The following is a 23,272-nucleotide window of genomic DNA, read 5'->3' as shown; positions in this document are numbered from 1 at the left end:
TCTCTTATATTTCAAACATATACTATATTACTGATATTGGTTGATTTCTAAGACTTTCTAAGACACATGTGCAGTAGAGAAGAAAGCACAAGCAAATGAAAACACACATGTAAGAATGACTATGTTCCTATCTCCCCTAGACTATATGGACCTTCATAGTAGTTCAGAAACCACTTTCAATTTGACAAAATGGCATAAAGGGGATTTTAATCTTACAAAATGCAAAATCCCTAGGTGTTCAAACCATGAAACTTACTTACAAAAAAGGGGACTTTTTATTTGAAAAATAAGAACTTAAATCAAAGCGGATAAACAAGAGGTATTGAAATAAAATCCAAGTAAAAAGATACTGTAAACTTAGTCCACACCAAACCCTGAAGAAAATCCATCAATATATTCATTTAAAGAAGAAGAAGAAGAAGAAGAAGATGTAATAGAAAAACCAAACTTACAAATGCATACTAATAACAGTACCATTAACACCTATGATAAACTTCCCAGATTAAGCATCAATGCTGAACAGGAAGGCAAAAGAAATTGAGCAATCCATTGAAACTAACCTTCCCTGGCCGAGCAAGGAGGACAAAATTATTAGTCTTCTGACCACGGCACTGTTGAATGGTCTCTAACCCTGCAATTTTTAATGGAGATCTCATAAGATATTTGGAGAAATTTCAAACCTAGGGCAAATTGTAGGGTATGAAATTACTGAAATCGAAGATCCTTCTCTTTTCGGTTGTTGAATACACACATATATGAGAAGAGCTACGCCTGTTGCTCGTTGCCTGTCGGACTTCTCAGTACCTCGTCCCCCATCGCCCGTCACCTAAGGGGATAAGGGCTCTCAGAACTTCCATCTCAGAATAAAGGGAAGCAGTCCAAGTAGCCATCGACCATCGTCCTTTGCGTTCCGAGTAGCCGTCGTTAGAGAGGAGAAACTTCGTCTTTATTGCTTGTGGCTTGCAGACCCAAAACCAGTAACAAATGAAAAAGGAAGATAGGCTTGTTTGGGATAAAGGTATGTGAGGGCTTTTTGGGTTTTTCAAATTGTTTCAATGAAACAAACGGATTAACCCAAATAAGATGCTAACAGTGTCAATTTTGTGGGGTTAAATGTAATTTTTTGATTATTAGGGGGGATTATGTAATTACGGCAAATGACAAGGGAGGTTGATGTAAAAAATCGTAAGAATTATTATCTTAAAAAAAGTGTGTATTTTGGAGTCTTAGTTATTGCATTCGTGGTAGGGAACTTGTCTCTAATTCAAATTTCAATGGGGCTAGTAATACCTGACCCATCACGGTTTACTGAACTGGAAACCCACTAGACCTGCCATGGTTATCATCAGTGAACCTACATCTGCCCTGGTGCCACCTAGCTAGTATAGCTAGCTTACCCAACCCAGCCCAAGAGGGATAAAAATCCTCTATTTTTCGAAATCATGTTTTTCTTTGTTTTGCTACCGGTAGAAGATGACACATGTTCTCTTTTAAACCAACGGTCAAGATTAGATTTGGCTTCAAGGGTAACAAAACCCAGTTTACAAGGTTGGATGGCTCGATTTTTCCATTTGAACCGGTTCTGACCAAACCGTAAGGCAGGTTTGAATTTCAATCCCTAAAAAGTTCCCTCCCACAATTCTCTCTCTCACCCCTCTCGCTTCATCTCTCTCAGGAAGCTCTCTAATCTTGCGATTCTCTCTCTCAACCCTATTGTTTTGCTCTGCTCATGAAGGTCGTGGCCTGCTTCGCGAAGGTCTCTCTCTGCGACTGGAAGGTTTCTCTGCTCAAAAGCTACGTTTCTAAGTTGAAAGTCTCTCTCAGGAAGCTCTCTGCTCACGATTCTCTCTCTCCCTCTCACTACATCTCTCTCACACCGCTCTCTTTACGAACAAGGGAAAAACCCTAGCAGTTTGCTCTGCTCACGAAGGTCACAGCCTGCTCCGCGAAGGTCTCTCTGCGACTGGAAGGTTTCTTTGCTCAAAAGGTATGTTTGAGAGCTGAAGGTCATGGGACGCGGGTCGCGGGTTGCATCTCTCTCGTGAAGTTCGCGGGTTGCATCTCTCTCACAAAGTTTGTGGGTTGCCCTGTTCACGAAGGTCTCAGAGCTCACGAGGTATGTTTCGAAGCTAAACCTTATATGACCTGCGAATGCTAGTATGCTGTTAGGTATGCTAATCTGATCTTGTAGACTCAATTTTTTAATTTAATTACTTGCTATCTTCAGTACACATAGTATCCCAATGGTGCTAACACCAGGCGTGGTTGTGAGCAGCCTTGTACACAACCAGAAAACAATGCAAGATTAGATCCCTGTTACTTTTCCATGACATTTTATTAGTACTTTTCAAGAGAACATATGCTTTCCACAGCAGCCATTGATGAGCACTTGAAAGCAAAAAATGCACCTCCTTTTGTACACTTTTGGATTCCTGCATTTAGACTTAAAACGTCCAACCTTGGCAATGAAACAGAGTTCATAGCCGGTGAGCACATATCTTTGCAGAAAATTGAAGATAATAGGACTTGGACCTGCAACACCATAGATTGGAGCAAGTCCTCCCTTAATTGGACCAGGATTTTCTTTTACCTGAGAAAAAAAAGAAGAGGTGAAACATTAATCAGCATTTTTTATTTTTCTTTTATGGACGAGTGCATATCAGTTCTTTTGAGTGTGAACAATTTCTTTTTTCGTAGGTAAGGAGTCTTTAGCTCAAAATGGTAAAGCATCTGGGTTAATGCCCAGGTTATGGTAGTTCAAATCCACCAAGACTTTGAACAAAACACTTTTGAAACACTGTTAATGTTTTTTTAAGTTTTTGATGAATGTAGGTTTGGTGTTATTTTTTTGGGTTGTAATTGTATGTTTTCTGATGAATTGAGACTTTTATATGATGGAATTGTATGTTTTTCTGTTTATGATGAATTGAGACTTTTATCTTGGAAATCCTCATCCAGGATTCATTTGATCTGAATAATTAGGAAATCCTCATCCAGTACTTTTATCACTTCTCAATCCAGTGATCTTCTGTACTGCTACTCATTGTTTTTGTGTACTTCAATGTACGTAAAACAGATCTAAATTGAGAAACAGGGTTGGACTGCAGAGAATTAGATCATCTGGAATGGTGCTTTCAGCTTTCCATCTTCTTTTCAGCTTACCTGCATGTGAGCAAGTGAAACATGATTGTACCTTTTCTTGTAAGTTCTTCTTAGAGACATGGTTACAGGAAAAAACCAGTTTGTAGGTTCTTCATGGAGCAAGTGAAACATGATTGTACCCATTCATTTAACTGAAAAGTAGGTCCAGCCTCAAAATTAATTCATAATTGGAGAAGTTAATCTGACTGGTTTGTTGTTCAATAGTAGGTTCAAGGTTAGATAATTATCTGATATGGAATTCTTTGACATCTATATCTTTCACTCTTGGGATGATAAAAAAAATAAAGGAAGGTGGGTGGGGGAAAGGAAATGAGAGGAGTAAGGGGAGGACTTGTATTGTATTATGTAAGATCTCTACATAGAAGGAGAGAAGAAAGCTATGAGCAACTGGTGTTTAGGTCCATGCCAAGATCTGCCAGTTGTTGGTAGGTGTTAAGTAAATTTTATGTTCAATTCTGATCATAATTATTAGTTTCCCATTTACAATGAAAGAAGTATTGCTTCTATCATTAGCTGAAAATAGAGTACTTTATTGAATTGCTGAAAGAAATATTTGCTTCTATCATTAGCTGAAAAAGTCTACTCTTGTTGAATTGCTGAAAACAGAGTACTTTATTTATTTATTTTTTTTAATTTCACTTTTTTCGCTAAAAAGTCATGTATATTAAATGAAAAAGAAGAAAAAAGAAAAATAGTACATCAGATGAGGAAGGGAGAAATACCCAACACTCACACTAAGAAGAGAGGGAGAAGCAGAAACTCCACCTGCGGCATTGCCATCAGCAGAATTACGCAACTACCCAACTCCACCAAAAACAAAAATCTGGAAAAAGAAGAAATTCCTAGGTGAATCTGAACCTAGGCCGACCCGATGCATCCATGTCTAATTCCATTTGAACCAGAGTTGGCCAAATTGAAATCGGCTCTGACACTTCAAAACGAGCAGCTGACTTTGACAAAAAATCCGCCACTGAATTTGCTTCCCTATAGCAATGCGTTATTTTCCATTCCACATCCTCCAAATAAGAAATACAATTTATCCATCTTTGCCGAGCTATCCATGGACTTTGCCTCTTCTGAAAAATAGTCACAACTGCAACTGAATCACATTCTATCCAGAGCCGTTTCACATTATGCTGCTTAGCTAATTCAATCCCTATCATAAGCGCAAAAAATTCAGCCTCAAAATTTGTGCGAGTTCCTAGAAATTTTCTGAAATTTGCCACTACCTCTGCCTTTTCATTGCGAAGAATTCCCCCTGCTCCAGACTTCCCTGGATTACCAATAGAGCAACCATCCGAATTGATTTTTATCCAACCTGGATTAGGAGGGCACCAGAAAATATTGAAGATTTCCCGAGGCCTTCTCCGCACCCCTGAAATACCCAATCTTCTTGCAGTGACAAGATCCAAAATTGAGATGGCTGCCCCTGAATGAACCAGCTCTTGGCAGCTAATTTCTCTCTTCACTTGACCAAAACAATGCTCTTTTGATTTTGAGATTCCTTCGAATTTTCTTCCATTCCTCTCCAACCAAGTAAAGTAAGGGATTAAAACAAAACCCTTCAGCCACACCCCTTTAAAGATGGTCTTCTTGGCCTGATCTTTCCACCAAGCTATCAAACTTTCAACTCCTTCAAATCCAGGCCACCTAAACCCAAAACAACAACAAAATTTCTGCCACATGAAAACTGCAAAAGAGCATTCATACATGGTATGATTTATTGACTCTTCCGCTATGCCACAGAGAGTGCACTGAGATGGCAATGAAACCCCTCTCTTTTTCACATTATCATCAGTAGCGAGCTTATTTTTCAACATTCTCCATCCAAACACCGATTGGCGAGGCTGAAGATGAGAATTCCAAATCAATGAATACCACCCCACCTTTGGCGATTCCCGTCTTACTTTTTCCCAAGCCGATTTTATTGTAAAAACTCCAGATGAATTTAATTCCCAATGACAAATATCATCCAGATCTGAAATTATGATATCCTTGGCCTGATCAAAGATATTCTGAAAAAATTCAGAGCTCACCTGGGGAAAATTCCACTCATCTTGGCAAATGAAATCAGAAACCTTTGCCTGCATCGAATCAAAGATATCTAACTGCGAACCATACATCTCCTCAATAGACTTCTTTCCCAGCCAGCTATCTTTCCAAAAATTTATCCTCTGACCATTCCCAACAGTCCATTGCTCATGAGACTGTACCCACCGCCACACCTTTTTAAGACCAGGCCATATCGAAGAGGAAAGGTAGGTAGTTTTCAGCGAACCATCAATCTTCAGAAAACGGGCACGAAAGAAAACACTCATTAGAGAATTTCCATGTTTGATTTGCCATGCTAATTTGCACAGGCATGCAAAATTAACGTCTCGCAACCTCCTAATGCCAAGACCGCCTTCCCTGGTAGGTTTACATACCTCATCCCACTTCACCACTATCTTCTTCCCTGTCTCCATGTCACCAGACCATATGAAGTTTCGCATCCACTTTTCTACTAATTTTATTGAGCTTCCTGGCCACCAATAAATCCCAAAATTATGAATTGGTATGCTTGAAATCACTGATTTAACCAGCTCCACCCTACCAGCCATGGAGAGAATCCGACCCTTCCATCCCGATAACCTCTTCTTGATTTTATCCATCAGCGGTAACATGTGGTCCCGTTGAACTCTCCCCTTGAAGAGCTCCACACCTAAATATTTAGTAGGCTGCCTTGCAGATTGGATTCCCATAAAAGTACTAATAAAATGTTTCCTGTGAGGGGCAACCTTTCCAAAGAACAAACTACTTTTTTCTAGATTAAATATCTGGCCAGAGAATGCCTGATATTTATCAAGAAAAGCCTTAAGATTTTTGACAAACTGAGCAGATGCATTAATGAAAATGAAAATGTCATCAGCAAACAATAAATGGGAGGGAGTTAACACACCTCGAGGCCCAGGAAGAGACTTTATCAAACCATTCTGAACCATGCTTCTAAGACCTCTACAGAGAACCTCTTCTGCCAGAATAAATAAAAAGGGAGACAAAGGATCTCCTTGTCGGAGACCTCTACCAACCCCAAAGAACCCCACCGGGCCACCGTTCACCAAAATTGATACTCTGGAGGATAGAAATCAAGAGTTTTGAGTTCTAATGGCTGAATATGTGCTTGCTGTCCATAGAGTATAATGGCAGAAATTGGTAATTTTGTTCTAATGCTCAATATTCAATAAACAAACAAGAACTCGTTTAGCCTCTCTCCCATTATCTGTACATGGAAAAACCCTCTTGAAATTACCTACTGAATTGAACTCCATTTGTCCAATACTCTAATCTTGATGCACCTTTTGAGGATTTTTTGATGGATTGAGACTTTTATAGTGGATTTTTTTTTTCCTGTTTTGATGAATGTAGATGGCCCATTGTTAATGTTAATGGTAACCCAATTAAGGGTCACTATGACTATTTTTACTGGCTCCTTTTAATGGAATTATAGAAGGAGAGGGTAAGGACAACTCCTGATGGGATGAAAAGTTTCTCTGAGATGATGGCTGAGACGAGTAAGGATGCAGATATTGGACATGAGCCAAAGGATGGCTGGCCTCCGGATCGTGGTAGACAGGCTTTGATTATTGATTTTCTATAACCGAAATTTTCAAGGAAGGATTCTAGATTGGCTTCTGCTACAAATGATACTAGATCTGTAGAAGGAGGCGAGGATGATAGGATTAGGGATGCAGAAGAAAATAGGGAGGAGGTGCGATGATCCTACTCTACTGTGGTTGGACGTGCTTTGCCGGAAGTGGAATCTTTGCCCGATCCCATTCATGCTGGAGCCTACACCAAAATCATCATCCCTCAAGATGCCTATGAGGAAAGACTGCTACGGTTCAGGTTTGCATTGATAGGGAGGATGAACTTTAGATACCTCTCAATGGATGACATTCGAAAGGAGGCAAAGGAGAATTGGAATCTAAAAGGCGGAGTGAAGATGGCTCCTATGGGGAAGGGGTATATTCTTTTTCAATTCGAAAGAGACGGAGACATGGCAGCTATGTGGAGACGAAGTCTTACAAGAATCCGTGGGCAAGTCATCAGATTCCAGCCTTGGAAGGCAGATTTTGATGTTCATGCCAAAAACGTCAAAACCAAGTTGGTTTGGATCAAATTCCCTGACCTGCCACTTGAATACTGGCACGAGAAGATTCTGCTAACCATGGCTAAGGCATCAGGGAGACCCGTGGAACTGGACAGACGCACTCAATCTGCGGCAATGGGCACTTTTGCAAGGGTCCAGGTAGAGGTTGAGATTGGAGCAACCAGACTCGAAGAAATCCAAGTAGAACGAAGGCAACCAGGAACTAATGAGACATTCTGGTTCAAACAAAATATTATTTATGAAGATGCCTTGATCAGATGTGGTTTCTACAAAAAAATGGGACACTTTGTCCATGCATGTAGGGTGAGGAGGGAAGCAGAGACCAGGAAGGAGTCGCAGCGCAAAGAGACTGTCCCAGGGGCGACCTATGCAGATGAAGAGGATGGCGTCCAGAGCAATGGTCATCGGAAAGAGAGCAATGGCCACCGGGATGAGCAGTTTCCGATGACTGGTGCATCAAATTTGGAAAGGATTTCTTTCCTTTCCAAGGAACGATCTCCTTCCTTTTTTGAATCGCACACTTTAAGGAACATTGAAGGCAAATCGGTTATGAATAATTTGAATGGGGACATACAAATCTGCCTTCTATTAGAAGAAGAATGGAATAAGGAAGGAAATATTCCAGAAGGGTGCGTTTTTGAACAAGTCAACGAAGGGGAGAATGACTTGGATGATGGGGCGGACTCTATGGCTGGATCGGATAATGGGTTTGATGGTAGAAATGGGGCCCTTATGGATAATCGTCCCTATTCTCAACCCACAGGAAATAACGCCTCTTCTCCTCTTGAGGCTGAAAATGACACGAATAGGGCCATGCACAAGAAGGACTCTTCAAGCCCGATTTACACTGGACAAGGCAGTGATGATCGAGTGATGGCTCCGAGTAGTCGTGGCGAGCATCATAGGACTGGTAGGTGCCAACCAATGCAATGGTACAATAATGTCATCTCGTCATTCAATCCCCTCGAGATTAATGGTGGCACGGTGGTGGTTAATCAAAAGGAGGTAGAGTAGATGGACAAAACTCTCTGCGAGAGGGAGGCATTGGACTTGGTTCCTAGAAGACAAGGAAAGGGGAAACACCTAGCCTATACAGAGCAGACTTTACGAAAGTCTGGCCGTATTGCTTCATCAAAAAATAGTAAATGAAAGCCCTCTATTGGAATATTAGAGGGATAAAGAAGGCTGCTGCAAGGTTAGCTTTGAGGAATATTTTAAGGGAAAAAAGGCCTAATTTCCTTTGCATCGCCGAACCTATGATTCCCTCCGATGCCTTTCCTATGTTGTTCTTCAACAAGTTGGGCTTCGACCTTGATTTCATCCATAACGAGCGAGTAGGCGGCGTCTCAAATCTATGGCTGATTTGGCAAAGAGGTGTAGCAAAGCTTGTTGTGCTATCGTCTTTTGAATAGCAAATCTCTATCTCTGTGCAATGGGCTCAGGAAATATTCATCTTATCAGTAGTGCACGCCAAATGCCTAAGAGCTACTAGAAGAGAATTGTGGACCGACTTCGTGGCAACCCATCCTGGGTCGAATATTCCTTGGATGATTTTTGGTGACTTCAATGCCACCCTTCTCTCCACTGAAAAAAGGGGGCCGGGAATTTTCAACTTAGGGTCAGCAGGTGATTTTGGCGCAATGGTGGATACATGCTCACTAATCCAAGTTCCTTCACAGGGAACTAATAACAGGAGAAGGGGCCATGTGTCAGCAGTGCTCGATCGAAGCTTTTGCAATGATGCTTGGATTTCTTTTTTTCAAGAATGTCACCAATTCGTCTTGCAGAGAGTGGCGTCAGACCATGCTCCCATTCTGATGGTGTTTGAAGGTTCTGAAAGACCAAAAAACTGTCCTTTTCGATTCCAGAGGTTCTGAACAGAACACGAGGGCTTTCTAAATGCAGTTAAGACCTCCTGGGAGAACGACATTTCTGGATTGCCAATGCTGGTTATGGCTCAAAAATTAAAAAGATTGAAGGTCTTCCTGCGCTCCTGGGTGAAAGGAAATTTTCCAAATTTTAATTTGGAGATGATGGAGGCAAAAAAATGCATGGAGGAGATCTAGACCGAAATTGACAGAGATGGGATAAGCGACTCAATTTATGCCAAAGAAGCTGATGCAAAGACCAGATACCTGAAGGCCATGCAAAATTATGAGAAATTGTGGTCTGAAAAATCTCGTTCTAGATGGAGGGATCAAGGAGATAGATGCTCAAAACTTTTTCACATCTCAGTGAAGATGCGGCGAATGAAGAACTCCATTAAATCTCTGAAGATGGATGATGGGACCCTGGTCTCTGATAAAGCACAGATCAAGGAATACGTCATGGGATATTATGAGCATTTTCACAAAGGTGTTCCCTTGACCAATCACATGGATTTATTGCAATGCATCCCAAATGTTTTGGAAGAATGGGATAGAGGTCGATTAGATGGTATTCCCTCTGACACTGAGATCAAGGGTGTGGTGTGGGATCTTGATCCAGATAGTGCTTCTGGTCCAGATGGATTTCCTGGAGCATTTTATAAATCATGTTCGGACATCATATCTTCAGATGTGTGCAAGGCTATTAGATGGTTTTTCAGAATCGGTTTCATGCCTTACGGAACTAATAATAATTTCCTGGTCTTGATTCCTAAAATTGAAGGAGCACTATCCCTGGACAAATTCAGGCCGTTGTGTATGGGAAATCTAATGAACGCTGCATAGGAGGATCTTGCCCCATTTTGAAAAATAAGATTAATTTCTCTATTCAAACATAATCAAGGAACCCAAATATAGGTATTTACCTACCACCATATATCTACATTCTAAGTAAGGAAATCATCTTAGGAGATTTTTCTTTTGATAAAAAGATACTCCTTAAATATAGGGTTTTTTTAGGAAAGATAAAAGAAAAAAAATAGTGAAGCGTATGTATGTATGTATGTGTGTGTGTGTGTGTGTGTGTGTGTGTGTGTGTGTGTGTGAGAGAGAGAGAGAGAGAGAGAGAGAGAGAGAAACTATAGTTTTTTTTTTTTCTGTGATGGAGAAATATAGATTTTCTTTTCTTGGTAAAAGAAATTTCAATTTATAAGGTTTAAAAAACGTGAGAGAGCCGGAGAGGAGAGATTTTTTGATAAAAGAAACTCCTTAAAAATAGGGTTTTTTTAAGGAAAGATATAGATCAAAAGAGAAAATTAGAGAAGCATGTAAGATTTTTTTTTTTTTAGTAAAAAAAATCCTAAATTATAGTGTTTTAAAGAGAGCAACTCTAGAGAGAGGAGGGAAAGGTGGAGAAGGAAAGTAGAGGAGGGATAGATAAGGAAAGGGATCTGATAAGGAATAAATAAATTAATTTTCAAAGAATATTTAAACATTAGAAAATATACAAAGGGTACCAATAATATTGAAAAAAATAAAAAAGATTTACAAAAGTGATAATGAAAAATATAAGGTATTTAATAAAGCAAAATGGGTAAAGTATGAAACATGAGTACATGCACTTATATAAGACTTCGAGATATATATATATACATATATATATATATGAGAGATCATAATCTGATCCCCTCAAATCTAGGGGTGTCAAAACCCAGCTTCAACCAATGAAACTGAAACAAAATCGATATGAGCTTATTGAATCCTCCTGTTTCAAGTTGGTTCTTTGTGAGATCGAAATCAAACTGGACCGTATCTAGACCAAACTGAACTTTAAAAATGGATCAGAAAGATTAAAAACAAAAAACAACACAGAATTAATATAAAAAAACACTCTTTTTTCGTACTTTTGTATATATGGTAAATAGAAACCAAACTGATAATAAAAGTAATGAAACTGTTGCACGTACCCTTATTGGTTCATATTTTGGTTTCACTCATTCTCACAGTAAAACCAAACCAAAACCGATCGAAACCCATTGATTGACAACCTACTCAAATCTTTGGAACGAGATCCTCTCCAGCGTGCCAACTCCTCCAATGTGCATTTGATGGCTGGGAGGCACTTGGGATGTATGGTGTCAGCTGGTTGTAGAAATGAAATCGCTGTAGACAGTTGGCAACACCGGGCACACATCCCAAGTGACTCCCGGCAATCTGATGAACGCTGCAGAGGAGGATCTCACCCCATTTAGAAAAATAAGATTAATTTCTCTATTCAAACATAATCAAGGCACCCAAATATGGGTATTTACCTACCACCGTATATCTACATTCTAAGTAAGGAAATCATCTTAGGAGCTCCAAAAGTTTCTTTATAAATACCATCCACTCACTATAAGCTGAGAACCAACAAGCAGTCCACATCAGAGTGAGAATTATTAGCTTATAAGTATTGTTGGAGATTTAGTAAGTAATTGCTAAGATTTCTTACACCTCCTTCGTCATCCTTGCTATCCTTGTCTTCTCAGGTTCGTTCTAAGTATTCTCTCCGTGATTTGCAATGCAATGATAGGCTTAACTTCATTATTTTTTGTTTATAATCTGATAAACTACTGAAAAATGTTTATTTTGGTGATATTGATGTTTCATGGGGCCGGGGTTGTTTGCAGCTGCATCATTAATAGTGATGAAAGTAGATGCGCAACAGAAGGGGCATTGCCAGGTAATGTTGTATCCCGATAACTGCGTGCCAGCAGCTTGCAACAGTCAGTGCGTCGAAAAGTTTAAAGGTGGAAATGGAGAGTGTATAGGGATAAGTGTTTGCAGCTTGCGCGTGCAATGCTTATGACCTGGATCATCATCACCACATACAAATATCACAATCATGATCATTGCTAGAAGCGCAACAATCATGCAAATCAGAAGAAGGAGCCGATTCTTTTTCCTCAATTACTTTGGTTTCAAACTACTTTCAAAAGTACGGTTTTGGTTTCCTTATTTTCAAAATCACTTCGAAAAGAAACTACTTTAAAAGTAAGGGCTTATTCTCTACCCTTAAATGGTAGTTGGGACATTTAGGATTTTTTCCACCCAAGACATCATCACTAAATGGTGAGTGAGTAATGAACATGGTTGTTTGTACTTAATCTTACTTGAAAGGATGGTCCAAGTAAACTTTTCAAACTTATGGGCTGTCAAGTGTATAAGTGATTTTTCCTTTTTTATTTTTAAATAGGTGCTTTGCTGACTTTTTGTTTCAAAATAAAATAAAATTCTTTCTGGAGCAGTGCGAACCTTACCATTTGATTAACCATGGGTCAAGTTCATAAGCCAAATTTAATTATTTGTTTCATTTTTTTACTAATAAAAATTATATTAAAGGAGTAAAATGACTGCCAAAAGGTGGAAGAAAAGCCAAATTAGTGAGAAACTAAGAAGCACCATACCAAACTTAGATAATGCAAAGGAAAAGACAATACAAGGACTACAAGGTCAAACCACAAATTGAGTTTTCCCTTCCTTGGAGCTAAGGTAGTACGGGACAAATCTTATACGTCGACTCTATCCAATATAGATGAAATGGCCATTTGAGTCTTCCTTTTACACTTCCTCAATATCGTCAACATATTGAAATTCAATTGTATTATTCATCGTATGTTGAATCTTTTTTCTCTAAAACATTTAAACCTTCACCAAATTTACTTTATGATTGTGTCGTGTCACATTTAAAAGAATGCTAGCATGAGGAAAGAGTATTATAGACATAATTCACAATTTAAAAATATTCAAAAATCTAGATATTGGTTCAAATAGTTGCTTTGCATTTGATAATAAACAGCTCTTGATCAATCTGGTTCAAATCGGACTGGGCAGAAGGATGACGAGAGGTGGCTGATGGAATGGGGAAGATAACAGATGCATGCTCAACTAACCTTGACTTAGGCATAGAACATCTAAGATTAGGCTGATAATATCGCCGAGGGAACTCAGAGCAAGGAGCGTATGAATCTCACTGATGATGGGCACAGTAAGTTTGTTCATCGGCCAAAAGCTTCTTACATCGTTTTTCATCATGTCCTAACATACCACAGTAGTAACAAAAAAATGGTTATTTTTTCATCATGTTCTTCTTAGATCGTTTTTCATCATGTCCTTCTTACATCGTTTTTCATCTTCAAAGTGTTCCACATCATCTGAAGGAATCAACTCATCCGTAGATTGGGAGGTTGAAGATGATGGCAGGTGTAAGTGGCATTGGGCCATAGGAATGGTGTTGTAAATGGGGAGATTGAATGGATGAGATGCCTAAATGGCTTAGCTTAACGGCGGAAACAGAGAGTGCGGTTGCCTTTAGGCTTTAGATATCAGGTAAGTTTTTTTCCCAAGTTGTAGTATTCTTTTTGCAAAAAAATAGCGAAAGTTTTTTATCATCTACGTGAGAGCAGGGAATATTCACGTACGTTAATGTACGTGAACGATCTTGGTCCTTGGATATGGCATATATTTTCTCTCTTCTCATTTAATAGATACCATATCCACGGACCATGATCGTTCACGTACATTCACATACGTGAATATTCACTTTCCTCCATCAACGTTGGTAGTTTATCAATGTAAGTATTTTATTTATTAGTAAACAAAATCTTCCCTCTTCTCTCTTCCCTCTTTCCTCCCAGGAAACAAAATCTCTCTCTCTCCCCATGTTTCTATTAGTTTTTTGGTAAGTATAAACAAAATCTTCCCTCTTCCCTCCTCTTCATTAGGAAACCAAATCTCTCCCTCTCCCCTTATCTATCTCAAACTGCCATGAGTAATAACGATGTCATCCTCCTCTACCTTTTCATTGGACCACCTCTTTCTCCTCATAGCAGCTCTGTTACGTCCAATGCATCTGCTATCATTCCCCACTTTTGTGTTATGTCCCTTCCTTCCCATGACCAAACCACTTGCACCGGTTAGCACAATTAGGTTATTTAGGTTTGTTTCTTTGTTTCTGCTACTTATTCTCTTACATGTGAGATTTCTCTGTTTCATGTAGGTAAGTGTTCCTTGCAGCAGCTTGTTCAAGACGGTTACGGTCCAATGCGGGCACTGCACCAACCTCCTCTCCATCAACATGCATGGTTTACTACTGCCTGTAGCAAATTAGCTTCACCTTGGCCATCCTTTCTTCTCTCCTTCTCACATATCATGGTATACCCAAAAGGGAATAATCGAGTCTCGTCCAAAACATCTCCTAACTAATATCTTCATTTCATGTATGGCATTCTTTACTAAAAACGACTGCAGTAGTGGGAGTACTGTTTGTTCATTTGTCCATTATTGCAAAAGAGCATTCGCGGACTCGAGTTCAAGCAATCCCTGGTCTTCTCTTGCTGGTTATTCTTTGGGTTTTCAGAATCTTTTTAACAGATGATGACCTGTGATGAAACTTTCTTTCCTGCTTTTATTTTTACTTCTTTTAATTTTTCATTTTTGTTATGGTAAAGTGGGTATGTAATGAATCATAAGTCTTGGTATGAGGACCAAGTCTGAATTTCAAAAGACATTAATTGTAGAGAAATCAATATTTACTTCCAAAGAAAATCAACAAATAGGATAGTTGTGATCATCCATCCTATCAGTGCAAGGCATGGAACAAATAAGGACATGCCAAAAGGGTTGGTTTATTGAGTGCATGTTTCATTCTGATTTTCTGTTTTGAGAAAAAAAAAAAATGGCTGCCATTGATAGGACAAACCAACAGATTATTCAGCTTCTTGCTTTCATCAACCAAAAAAACATCACACCCTTCTAGGTGCGTAAAATAAAAAAATAAAAAAATAAAAATTTAATTTCAATTTTCTTCTGTGTACAGATTTTCTAACTAATTGATTCATTTTGTTTCCCCCATAAGTTGTCATGCTGTACTTCTTAATGGTAGATTAACTCTATTGTCAGGTAGGATTCAACATATTCTATTTTCTAAGATGATATTTAGTGCAACTAATCAAATGATTTGTTCATTTATATGGACAATCAGATATATGATTTCATAGGTATGCCTAGGAGCCTAGAGTATGTGACATGTTACTACATAACTGGAAGCTAGAAGACTCAAGATTATGGGTTTTGCAATAGGAACAAGCATTAGAAGGATCTGGCTTATGCTATTTCGTTTATACCTTACTACTGGAGGACAATGCAGGTATTGTAGTAACATCTCTGCTTAAATTATCGCCGATGCAAAATTTAGTCTAGCATACAAGAAAAGTTAATCATTGCATATACTAACAGGATGGGGTATAATGTAAAAATNGATCTCAACCCCAAGGTACCTCGTCGGAAGAGAGCAAATTGGGATACCCAGCAGATCAGAAATATACCTCTTCCTGTGAGGGGCGACTTTGCCAAAAAAAACCTTACTCTTCTCCAAGCTTATTTTTTGGCCAGAAAATTCTTGGTAATTAATCAGGAATTCTCTCAGACATCTAACATGTTTTGCTCCTGCGTTCATGAAGATAAAAATATCATCCGCGAAAAGCAGATGACTGGGGACAGTAGCACCTCTAGGACCAGGGAGCGCCTTCAGTTTTCCTTCCTTTAATAGACCATTTAGACCCCTGCACAACACTTCTTCTGCCAAAATAAAAAGCATAGGAGATAGCGGATCCCCTTGTCGCAAACCTTTCTCAACTCCAAAGAAACCCACTGGACCACCATTCAAAAAAACTGAAATTCTAGAAGAAACCAAAATTTCATGAATCCAAGCCAACCAAACATCCGAAAAGCCAAATTTTTTCAAGACTGCAAAAAGAAAATCCCATGACAATGTGTCATAGGCTTTCTGCACGTCAATCTTAATACCCATGCCACCCCCTCTGACAGATGTATGTAATAAATTAGCAAGCTCAGAGGCTAATCCAATATTAGATGAAATAATCTTACCTTTCTGGAACGCCCCTTGCTCATCTGACACCAATCGAGGAAGAAGGCAAGATAACCTCTCAGCCATGATCTTTGATAGGACTTTACAGAAAAAGTTTGCCATGCAGATGGGGCGAAATTTATCCAGAGAGATCGCTCCCTCCACCTTTGGAATTAGCGTCACAAAACTGTTATTTACCCCATTCGGAAGCTTCCCACCGCGGAAGAAAGCAATCACAGCCCCACAAAAATCGTCACCCACTATCTCCCAACACTGTATAAAGAAAGCACCTGGGACCCCATCAGGACCAGGAGAGCTATCTGGATCCAACCCCCATACCACCTTCTTAATCTCTTCTTTAGCAGGAATAGCTTCTAATATGGAAGAGTCCTCCCTATTCACCTCATTAGGAATCACCTGCAACAGCTCCATATGATCTATGCAATGGTCCGCTTTATGAAAATTTTCAAAAAAAAAGTGACATATTCTGCCATCTGCAGCCGCTCAGAGACCATTGTACCATCTTGTTTTTTCAAAGCACGAATGCTGTTTTTTATACGTCGCACCTTAACCGATAGATGAAAAAATTTTGAGTTACGGTCTCCAAGTTTCGCCCAATTGCAGCGAGCTTTTTCAGCCCAAAGCTTTTCGTGCATCTCCACTGCTTTCAAGAGCTTAGATTTCGCCTCTGCTTCTCTGGAGTATAACTCATCAGACATCCCTATCTGGTCGATAGTTCGCTGGACTTCCTCCACTTCTGCAGTAGCATCTTTAAAAGCTACATCCAAGTTAGGGAAAGTCTGTCTTGCCCACCCTTTTAGAGCACCCTTAACTGCCCTTAATTTATATGCCAGCCTGCCAATGGGCCCACCCCTAACCTCCCTAGACCACACATCCCTCACCAGGTCCACAAAGGATTCCTCTTTCATCCAAAAACGATGAAGTCTGAAAGGGGCATTTCGAGGCTTAGGAATCGCTGCTGAGGAAAAAAGGATTGGAGCATGATCTGAAATTGATCTATGGAGCACCTTCTGACCACAATCACCAAAAGCGTCCAACCATTGAGCATTGAAAAAACTTCTGTCAAGCCTTGCCGCCACATGTCCTCTACATCTATTATTTGTCCAGGTAAAATTGGATCCTTGGGAAGGAGAGCTAATCAAATCACAAGCATCCACCATGGCCTGGAACTCTGCCGCGGAACCCACATTGAATCTACCAGGACCCCTCTTCTCATGGGAATATAATGTGGCGTTAAAGTCCCCCAAAACAACCCATGGACAGAACAGGGCAGCCACAATGCCCATCTCCACCCAAAGATTCCTACGCTCTGCCCTGAAACACGAAGCATGAATCACAGAAACCACAACCTGCTGACCATTCCATTGCATAGAAACTGAAATCATCTGCTCTGAAGACTGAACCACCACAGGCCTCGCAAGAGAATTTTTCCAGACTACCCAGAGGTTTGGCACTTTATCAAGACGGGAGTTATGGATAAAATCAGACATGAATCCCAGTCGATTAAAAAAACGAGCAGGGAAAGAAAAAGAATCCACCATGGGCTCTGCAATACACACCACATCAGGGGAGTGATCACGAAGAAAAATATGCAACGCTCTAGAAGCCGCTGCCTTTCGAACACCGCGGATATTCCAATAGAAAATCCGCATAATTAAAAAGATGTTCCATTAGACTTGTCCGACCTCAAGGTCTGACCACCACCTTTCTTTTTCTTTTTCTTTTTCTCCCCTGCGTCAATTCCTTTCTCAATCATCTCTGCTGCCTTGTCGACCACTTGAACTCCCATCCGAGCAATCTCCTTCCTACTCAAAGGGAGCTGCAATGGGGCAGTATACTCCCTATTCATCACTGCATGACCCCCCTGCCTGTCAGACCTCCTCGAGAACTACCTAGGGACACCCCTGTCCTTGTGTGACGAGCAGAAGACCTCACCCCACCCTGAGAGGAGGATGCAATAGCCTTGCTCACCTGCTGCTGAAGCTCCAACGGTCCAGTGATTAAAACTGAACCCAACTGGTTCGGTTCTCCTTCCTTAACCATATCCCGGTTTGATTCCTGCCCAGATTCAGAGGAAGACTCCTCATCAGACCGGCCCACCTCATCATCAGAAAATAACGCCTCCTTATCTGAATCAGAAGATTCAGACTAAATATATAGAAACAAACCATATATAAATGCCTTTGAGTAGAAACAAACCATATATAAATGCCTTTTTCAGACTGATGATTTGGTATCATTTGGCTATCTTCTTCTTCTTAACAACTAAATAGCTGACCTGGACTGTCCACCTAATATTGTCCCTTTCCCCTGTCTATCTCCTCTGCCCAAACTGTCTAGGCCCATGGACATGGCCAGTTATAAGGTTTATGTTATAGAGTATATAACTTCGATCATAGGGATCAATTTCTAGTTGCATAGCTTTATAATAATTTTGTAAAATTTTCGTATAATTTTTTTCAGATTAAATTGACATCCATTATGACTGTTCATTATATTCAAAAATTCCCCGCTATAACAAAGAACATGCGATAGTTTTAGAATATTATTTTCAGCTACTAGAACAAAACCCATCCTTACCTGGGCAGTTGTTATTGATTGAGTTTGGACTTGACTTTCCTTCCTCAAAGGTTGAGGCCTATATGTGACTAAATTTTTATTTTTATTTTTGATTATTTTTTTTTCGGAGGAAGGATGCTATCCGTTGGTGTGTGTCTATTCCTAGACATTGTGGGTGCAAACAAACCATATTGCCCCTTGCTGAAAATGCTCGCACGCTTTCCCATTGGCAGCACTGGCTTGCATGTAAGAGCCTCCGCGTTAGTTTTATCCATATATATATATAGCCCAATAATTTATATATCAAGCTTATCAAAATAAATAAATGATCAAACATATTGTAGACGCTGAATTTCTACACTGTGGGAGAACATCTTTGCAATGATGATCAAGGTCTAATTGATTCACAATGTGACCGAATGTCAAATATTACCAACTTACCCGTAGCCTATATTTTACACCCAAACCTTCCCTAATAGAGCCAAAACCCATAGAATATCCACATTTGTCCATTTTAGGCCATCACTCAAAATTTCGTCTAAATTTGGAGACATTTGGTTACCCCTTGATGTAAAATGACCATATTACCCTTGGAATATTTCTCGATAATTAGACCACTTGATTTTGAGAAAACCACTTGACATTTGGTTACCCCTTGATGTAAAATTTCGTTCAAATCCGATGTTATTTAGACCTCAATCGGCATGAAGCATCATTTTACGGACTTTCCTCAATTTCTGTTCCATTTGTATATAAAATCTGAGAATTATCACCGTATTGATGGAAATTTCTCCGTGAATGCTTTGCGTCGATATGTGGCACGTCAAAAGCGACTACATGGATTGCAAGATATTAACGTTTTAATTTCAGCCGTTTAAAATGGAATAACCCGAGTCAATTCGGTTCAACCAGTCTGACCCGGTCCGTCTCAAACCGGTCCAACCAGAGGCAACCCAACCGGGCAAGGACCGAACCTAGCTTAGTGTCGGCAGGCCCAGAGGCTGCTGCCCCATTGTCGGCAGGCCCACTTTCGGCTGGCACATCCCAAAAGTCTAATGGCATTTAATGCCAGACCAGAAGACACGGCCTGTCCCTTGGACCAGGCCCAACCCGCTAGGCCTAGCCCCCATTTAGTCAAGGTAGCCCACCATAAATCCGGAAAATGCTGGGTTTTGAGGCTATATAAACCCCTCATTTGGAGGACTTGGAGGAGGAGAAAATTTCTGAAAATAATATGCCTGTGTAGATATAAACCCCCTCTTTCAGGTGGTACCTTTGTCTCTCCCATATATTCCTTCTGTAAGGAATTAAAATTCCAGAAATACCTCTACTCGGCCATATTTGCCATTCGGAGCATCATCATTCAAGGTGGCTTTTGGCACCCTCCGGCAGCTGATTCTGGCCAAATAGACGTGCTTATATTGATCTGAGTTGTTCCCACGCATCAGGGAAAATTTTCATAATTTGTAATTTATTTTTATATTTATTTTGTTTCTTTCTTTAAGTAAGTGTTTAAGTAGAGTTTTTATTTCAAAGGCTCTATAAAAAAATACTTATAAGTGTTATTTAATTCTCAAAATTTTATATATTATGCATTACAGTATATTTGATGTATTCTGAAAATTTCGGAGCCTAAATATTTTCTTAATGATGATTTTGCCCCTAGGGGTAGTTTAGTAGTTTATGACAATATGAAGGTTGGGCTCGAATTGATTTCCCATATTTAGACAAGATGATAGATCATGATCTAATTCATAGTTCTGAGCTATCATTTGATGATTTTGGTTCAGAAAACCATTTGTTTTGTTTTCACCATTTTGCCCTCAAAAGGGTATTTTAGTCATTTATGCTTAAAAATACAAAACAATCTGTTTTAAAATTATGAATAAATTTCATTAGATCTATTTTCACATTTTTTTAATGATTTTGATATATTCCACCCATTATCATTCATAAATTCACATTATTTTAATAGTTTGGCCCTCTATGGGCATTTTGGTAATTTCATAATTTGATTTCCTAAAATATGATAAAAATCCAAAAAAAAAATATTTTTAATGCATATAATCATGTTTTGGCATTTTTTTCAGGTGCATAACATATACAAACAAGTATACAACAAAAGTTTGGTTTAGGAAGACCGGTTTAGGTCAGGCGTTCTGGGGGTGCCTAATACCTTCCCCTAGCGTAACCTGACACTTACCCAGAGATTTGGGGCATATTTTCACCTTATCCATTAGTCATTTTCTCCCCTCAAAACGAGGAGACATTTGTAGGTCCTCGACCCTGATCTAGGTGGTGACTCCTCGTTACCAGTTTACCCTTTTACAACGTGAGAAGGATACATTTGTCATTAGCAGACACTATGAGATATCGATCCACGTCCGCTCCCACGGGTCCAATCCGATTGATTTTCACCCAATGTACCCATACATATCATATTAAATTATCATTTTTTTTATTGCCGACATCAATTATGGGATTTTTGGACATATTTGCACTTTGGTGGTGATTGAATTGACCTATGGGCCCATGCAATAACCACCATTCCAAATTAAATGTTATGTTAACTACTACCTATACGGCATACTTGGGTGAATGCATGTGGATTGATGTGATAAAGGATCTTACATTCATCCCCAATTTCTAACCAAGTATAAAAAAAACTGTTCATAAGTTTAATTGTGATTTTTTTAAAAATGAAGAAAATGTTATTTTTCTATAATGAGAATTTTAGGATTTCTTAAACTTTAAACTCACATTTAACTAGTGTGATTACGTGATCAGAATTTCCTATCTCATTGATTATAGACCACCTGTGTCCCTCCTTAGCCTAGATCCAGCTCCTCTTTGCTTAATGCTCCAACTCGCATTGGATGGGTGTTAACACTTGGGCATGCATTCCAGGTTCTTTCAGCTGTTCTATGCGTGTTGAATAGATTGGGGTTTGGAGAGGATCTTGACACATTAAGCCTGCTAGGTAGCAATAGTTAAAAATATAAATTTAACCTCACATTTCACCAAAAAAAAAATTTAACATAAAAATTTCAGCTTTATGGATTTTTCTTGGCAATAAATGTCAAAATAATAATTCTACATTACTTTTAATTAGAATCAAGTTTCCCTCAACCTAAGGGGGTAGCGCAGTTGGTGAGCAACGATCTTGGTACGAGCCGTAAACTCAGACGTCCTAAATTCGACTCCCACTAGGCACACCTTGGGCCACTCACACAGGGGTGTTTAGTGCTCTTCACTGCTTTAAGTGAAAGTTGAATGGTTCTCATTCAACCCCGGTATGACCCAGTTCATGCGGTTGTGGGGTTAGTATGGGCCCGCGGGACTAGTTAGGCCGAAGGCCTAGATACTCGTCGTTAGCAACAAAAAAAAAAAATCAAATTTTCCTTCACCCATGAACAAGAAAGAATCTTCACATTTGATGGGAGGAATGGAGGGCATAGAATAAAATATTAGAAAGAGATAGAGATAAATTAGAGATATAAAAATAAATACAAAATAGGAAAATTAAAAGAAATTGTAAATTAAGAGGTAGCCTGTTCTCCTTATCACAATATAGAATTAATGCTAATAACCACAAGATACTATAATTAACTATAAAATAAATATACAATACTCCTTTATCCATTAAATCTTTGCCACAGTACTCTACATATGATACACATCTTTTCATGTATGCAACATCACATAGATTTGGGCACTTGATTACCATGGAGAGGGTATGGTTGACCTTGTACTGTAGAGGATGAAAGTTTAAAAATGACCACAATAGAATCCAATTACATGATCACATCTATGGTGCGAAAGACATTCTCTCTTCTCCATGATTGAAGGAAACTTGACTTTAACATCATTTTCCTCTTTAGCCACCATTCATTGGGATGCCCTAAAAGTATTTTTATATTAAAATAATAAACGAGATCTTTCAAGTTTCTTGGGACCATAGAAAAATGCTTGAGATGATATCTCAATCTAAAAATCTCAAAAGATTGTTGCACTGGCCATGGAAAGTCATTATGCTGTGCCAACCCTGTCATGGGGTTTTTTTCTTTTTTGTTTACAAATACTAAGTAGCAACTTGTGTCACATAAGACATGCTCATTTATTTAAAGGAAATTGTAAGTAAAATAAACTGTTAATGCAATAAGCTTCCAACCTTGTATCGTAAAAAACCTTCAAGCCAAATCGCCTGAAAATTATAGTGAGAAAACTAGGTTTTTGGACTTGCCTTGCCCTTTTCATAAATTGATGAGTAGAGTGAGTCAACCCTAGTTAAGGCGAGGTCCACCTCAACAGTGCCTATATTTATCCCCTAGATGAAAGCCTTAAGCCAAGTAGAAGGTTCTCATGAAACAGAAAGATGTTCATTCGTAAATGAAAAGACTATACAGGGAATGCAGGGGAAAATGTTCCATAAAAGTCAACCAAATTTGGTATGTGGTTAATCAAATAGAGGCTCACCTTAGACTAACTACACCTTCGAACCACATGGTTAAAAATAGGTGCTCATTGAGCTAGGCTTGGGCATACATAAACTTTTAAGTGTTAGTTATAGTGTGGCAATTGTTTGTGACATTTATTGAAATCATAAGA

General features: G+C 39.2%; 1 protein-coding gene and 2 long non-coding RNA genes across 3 annotated transcripts; all 3 read left to right on the top strand.

Annotated features, from left to right (window-relative positions):
* Positions 1-1,859: 1,859 nt before the first annotated feature.
* Positions 1,860-3,348, top strand: LOC122076457. The gene is made up of 2 exons (XR_006139484.1): positions 1,860-2,116; positions 3,077-3,348. It is a non-coding gene; the product is annotated as an uncharacterized LOC122076457 (long non-coding RNA).
* A 3,739-nt stretch (positions 3,349-7,087) lies between these two features.
* LOC122070600 lies at positions 7,088-8,326 on the top strand. The gene has a single exon (XM_042634823.1). The coding sequence runs from the start codon at positions 7,088-7,090 to the stop codon at positions 8,324-8,326; it is 1,239 nt and encodes a 412-aa protein (XP_042490757.1).
* A 4,454-nt stretch (positions 8,327-12,780) lies between these two features.
* On the top strand, positions 12,781-14,792 carry LOC122076464. The gene is made up of 3 exons (XR_006139485.1): positions 12,781-13,204; positions 13,358-13,545; positions 14,216-14,792. It is a non-coding gene; the product is annotated as an uncharacterized LOC122076464 (long non-coding RNA).
* The last annotated feature ends 8,480 nt before the right edge of the window (positions 14,793-23,272 follow it).

This window comes from Macadamia integrifolia, chromosome 1 (assembly GCF_013358625.1).
Source record: "Macadamia integrifolia cultivar HAES 741 chromosome 1, SCU_Mint_v3, whole genome shotgun sequence".
NCBI classification, from domain to species: domain Eukaryota; kingdom Viridiplantae; phylum Streptophyta; class Magnoliopsida; order Proteales; family Proteaceae; genus Macadamia; species Macadamia integrifolia.
The sequence above is the reverse complement of the archived record's forward strand: the minus strand, read 5'-3'. Positions and strand labels throughout refer to the sequence as shown.

Coding starts and splice junctions, on each gene's coding strand:
- LOC122070600 (XM_042634823.1), top strand. CDS start 7,088: ATGGATGACATTCGAAAGGAGGCAAAGGAGAATTGGAATCTAAAAGGC.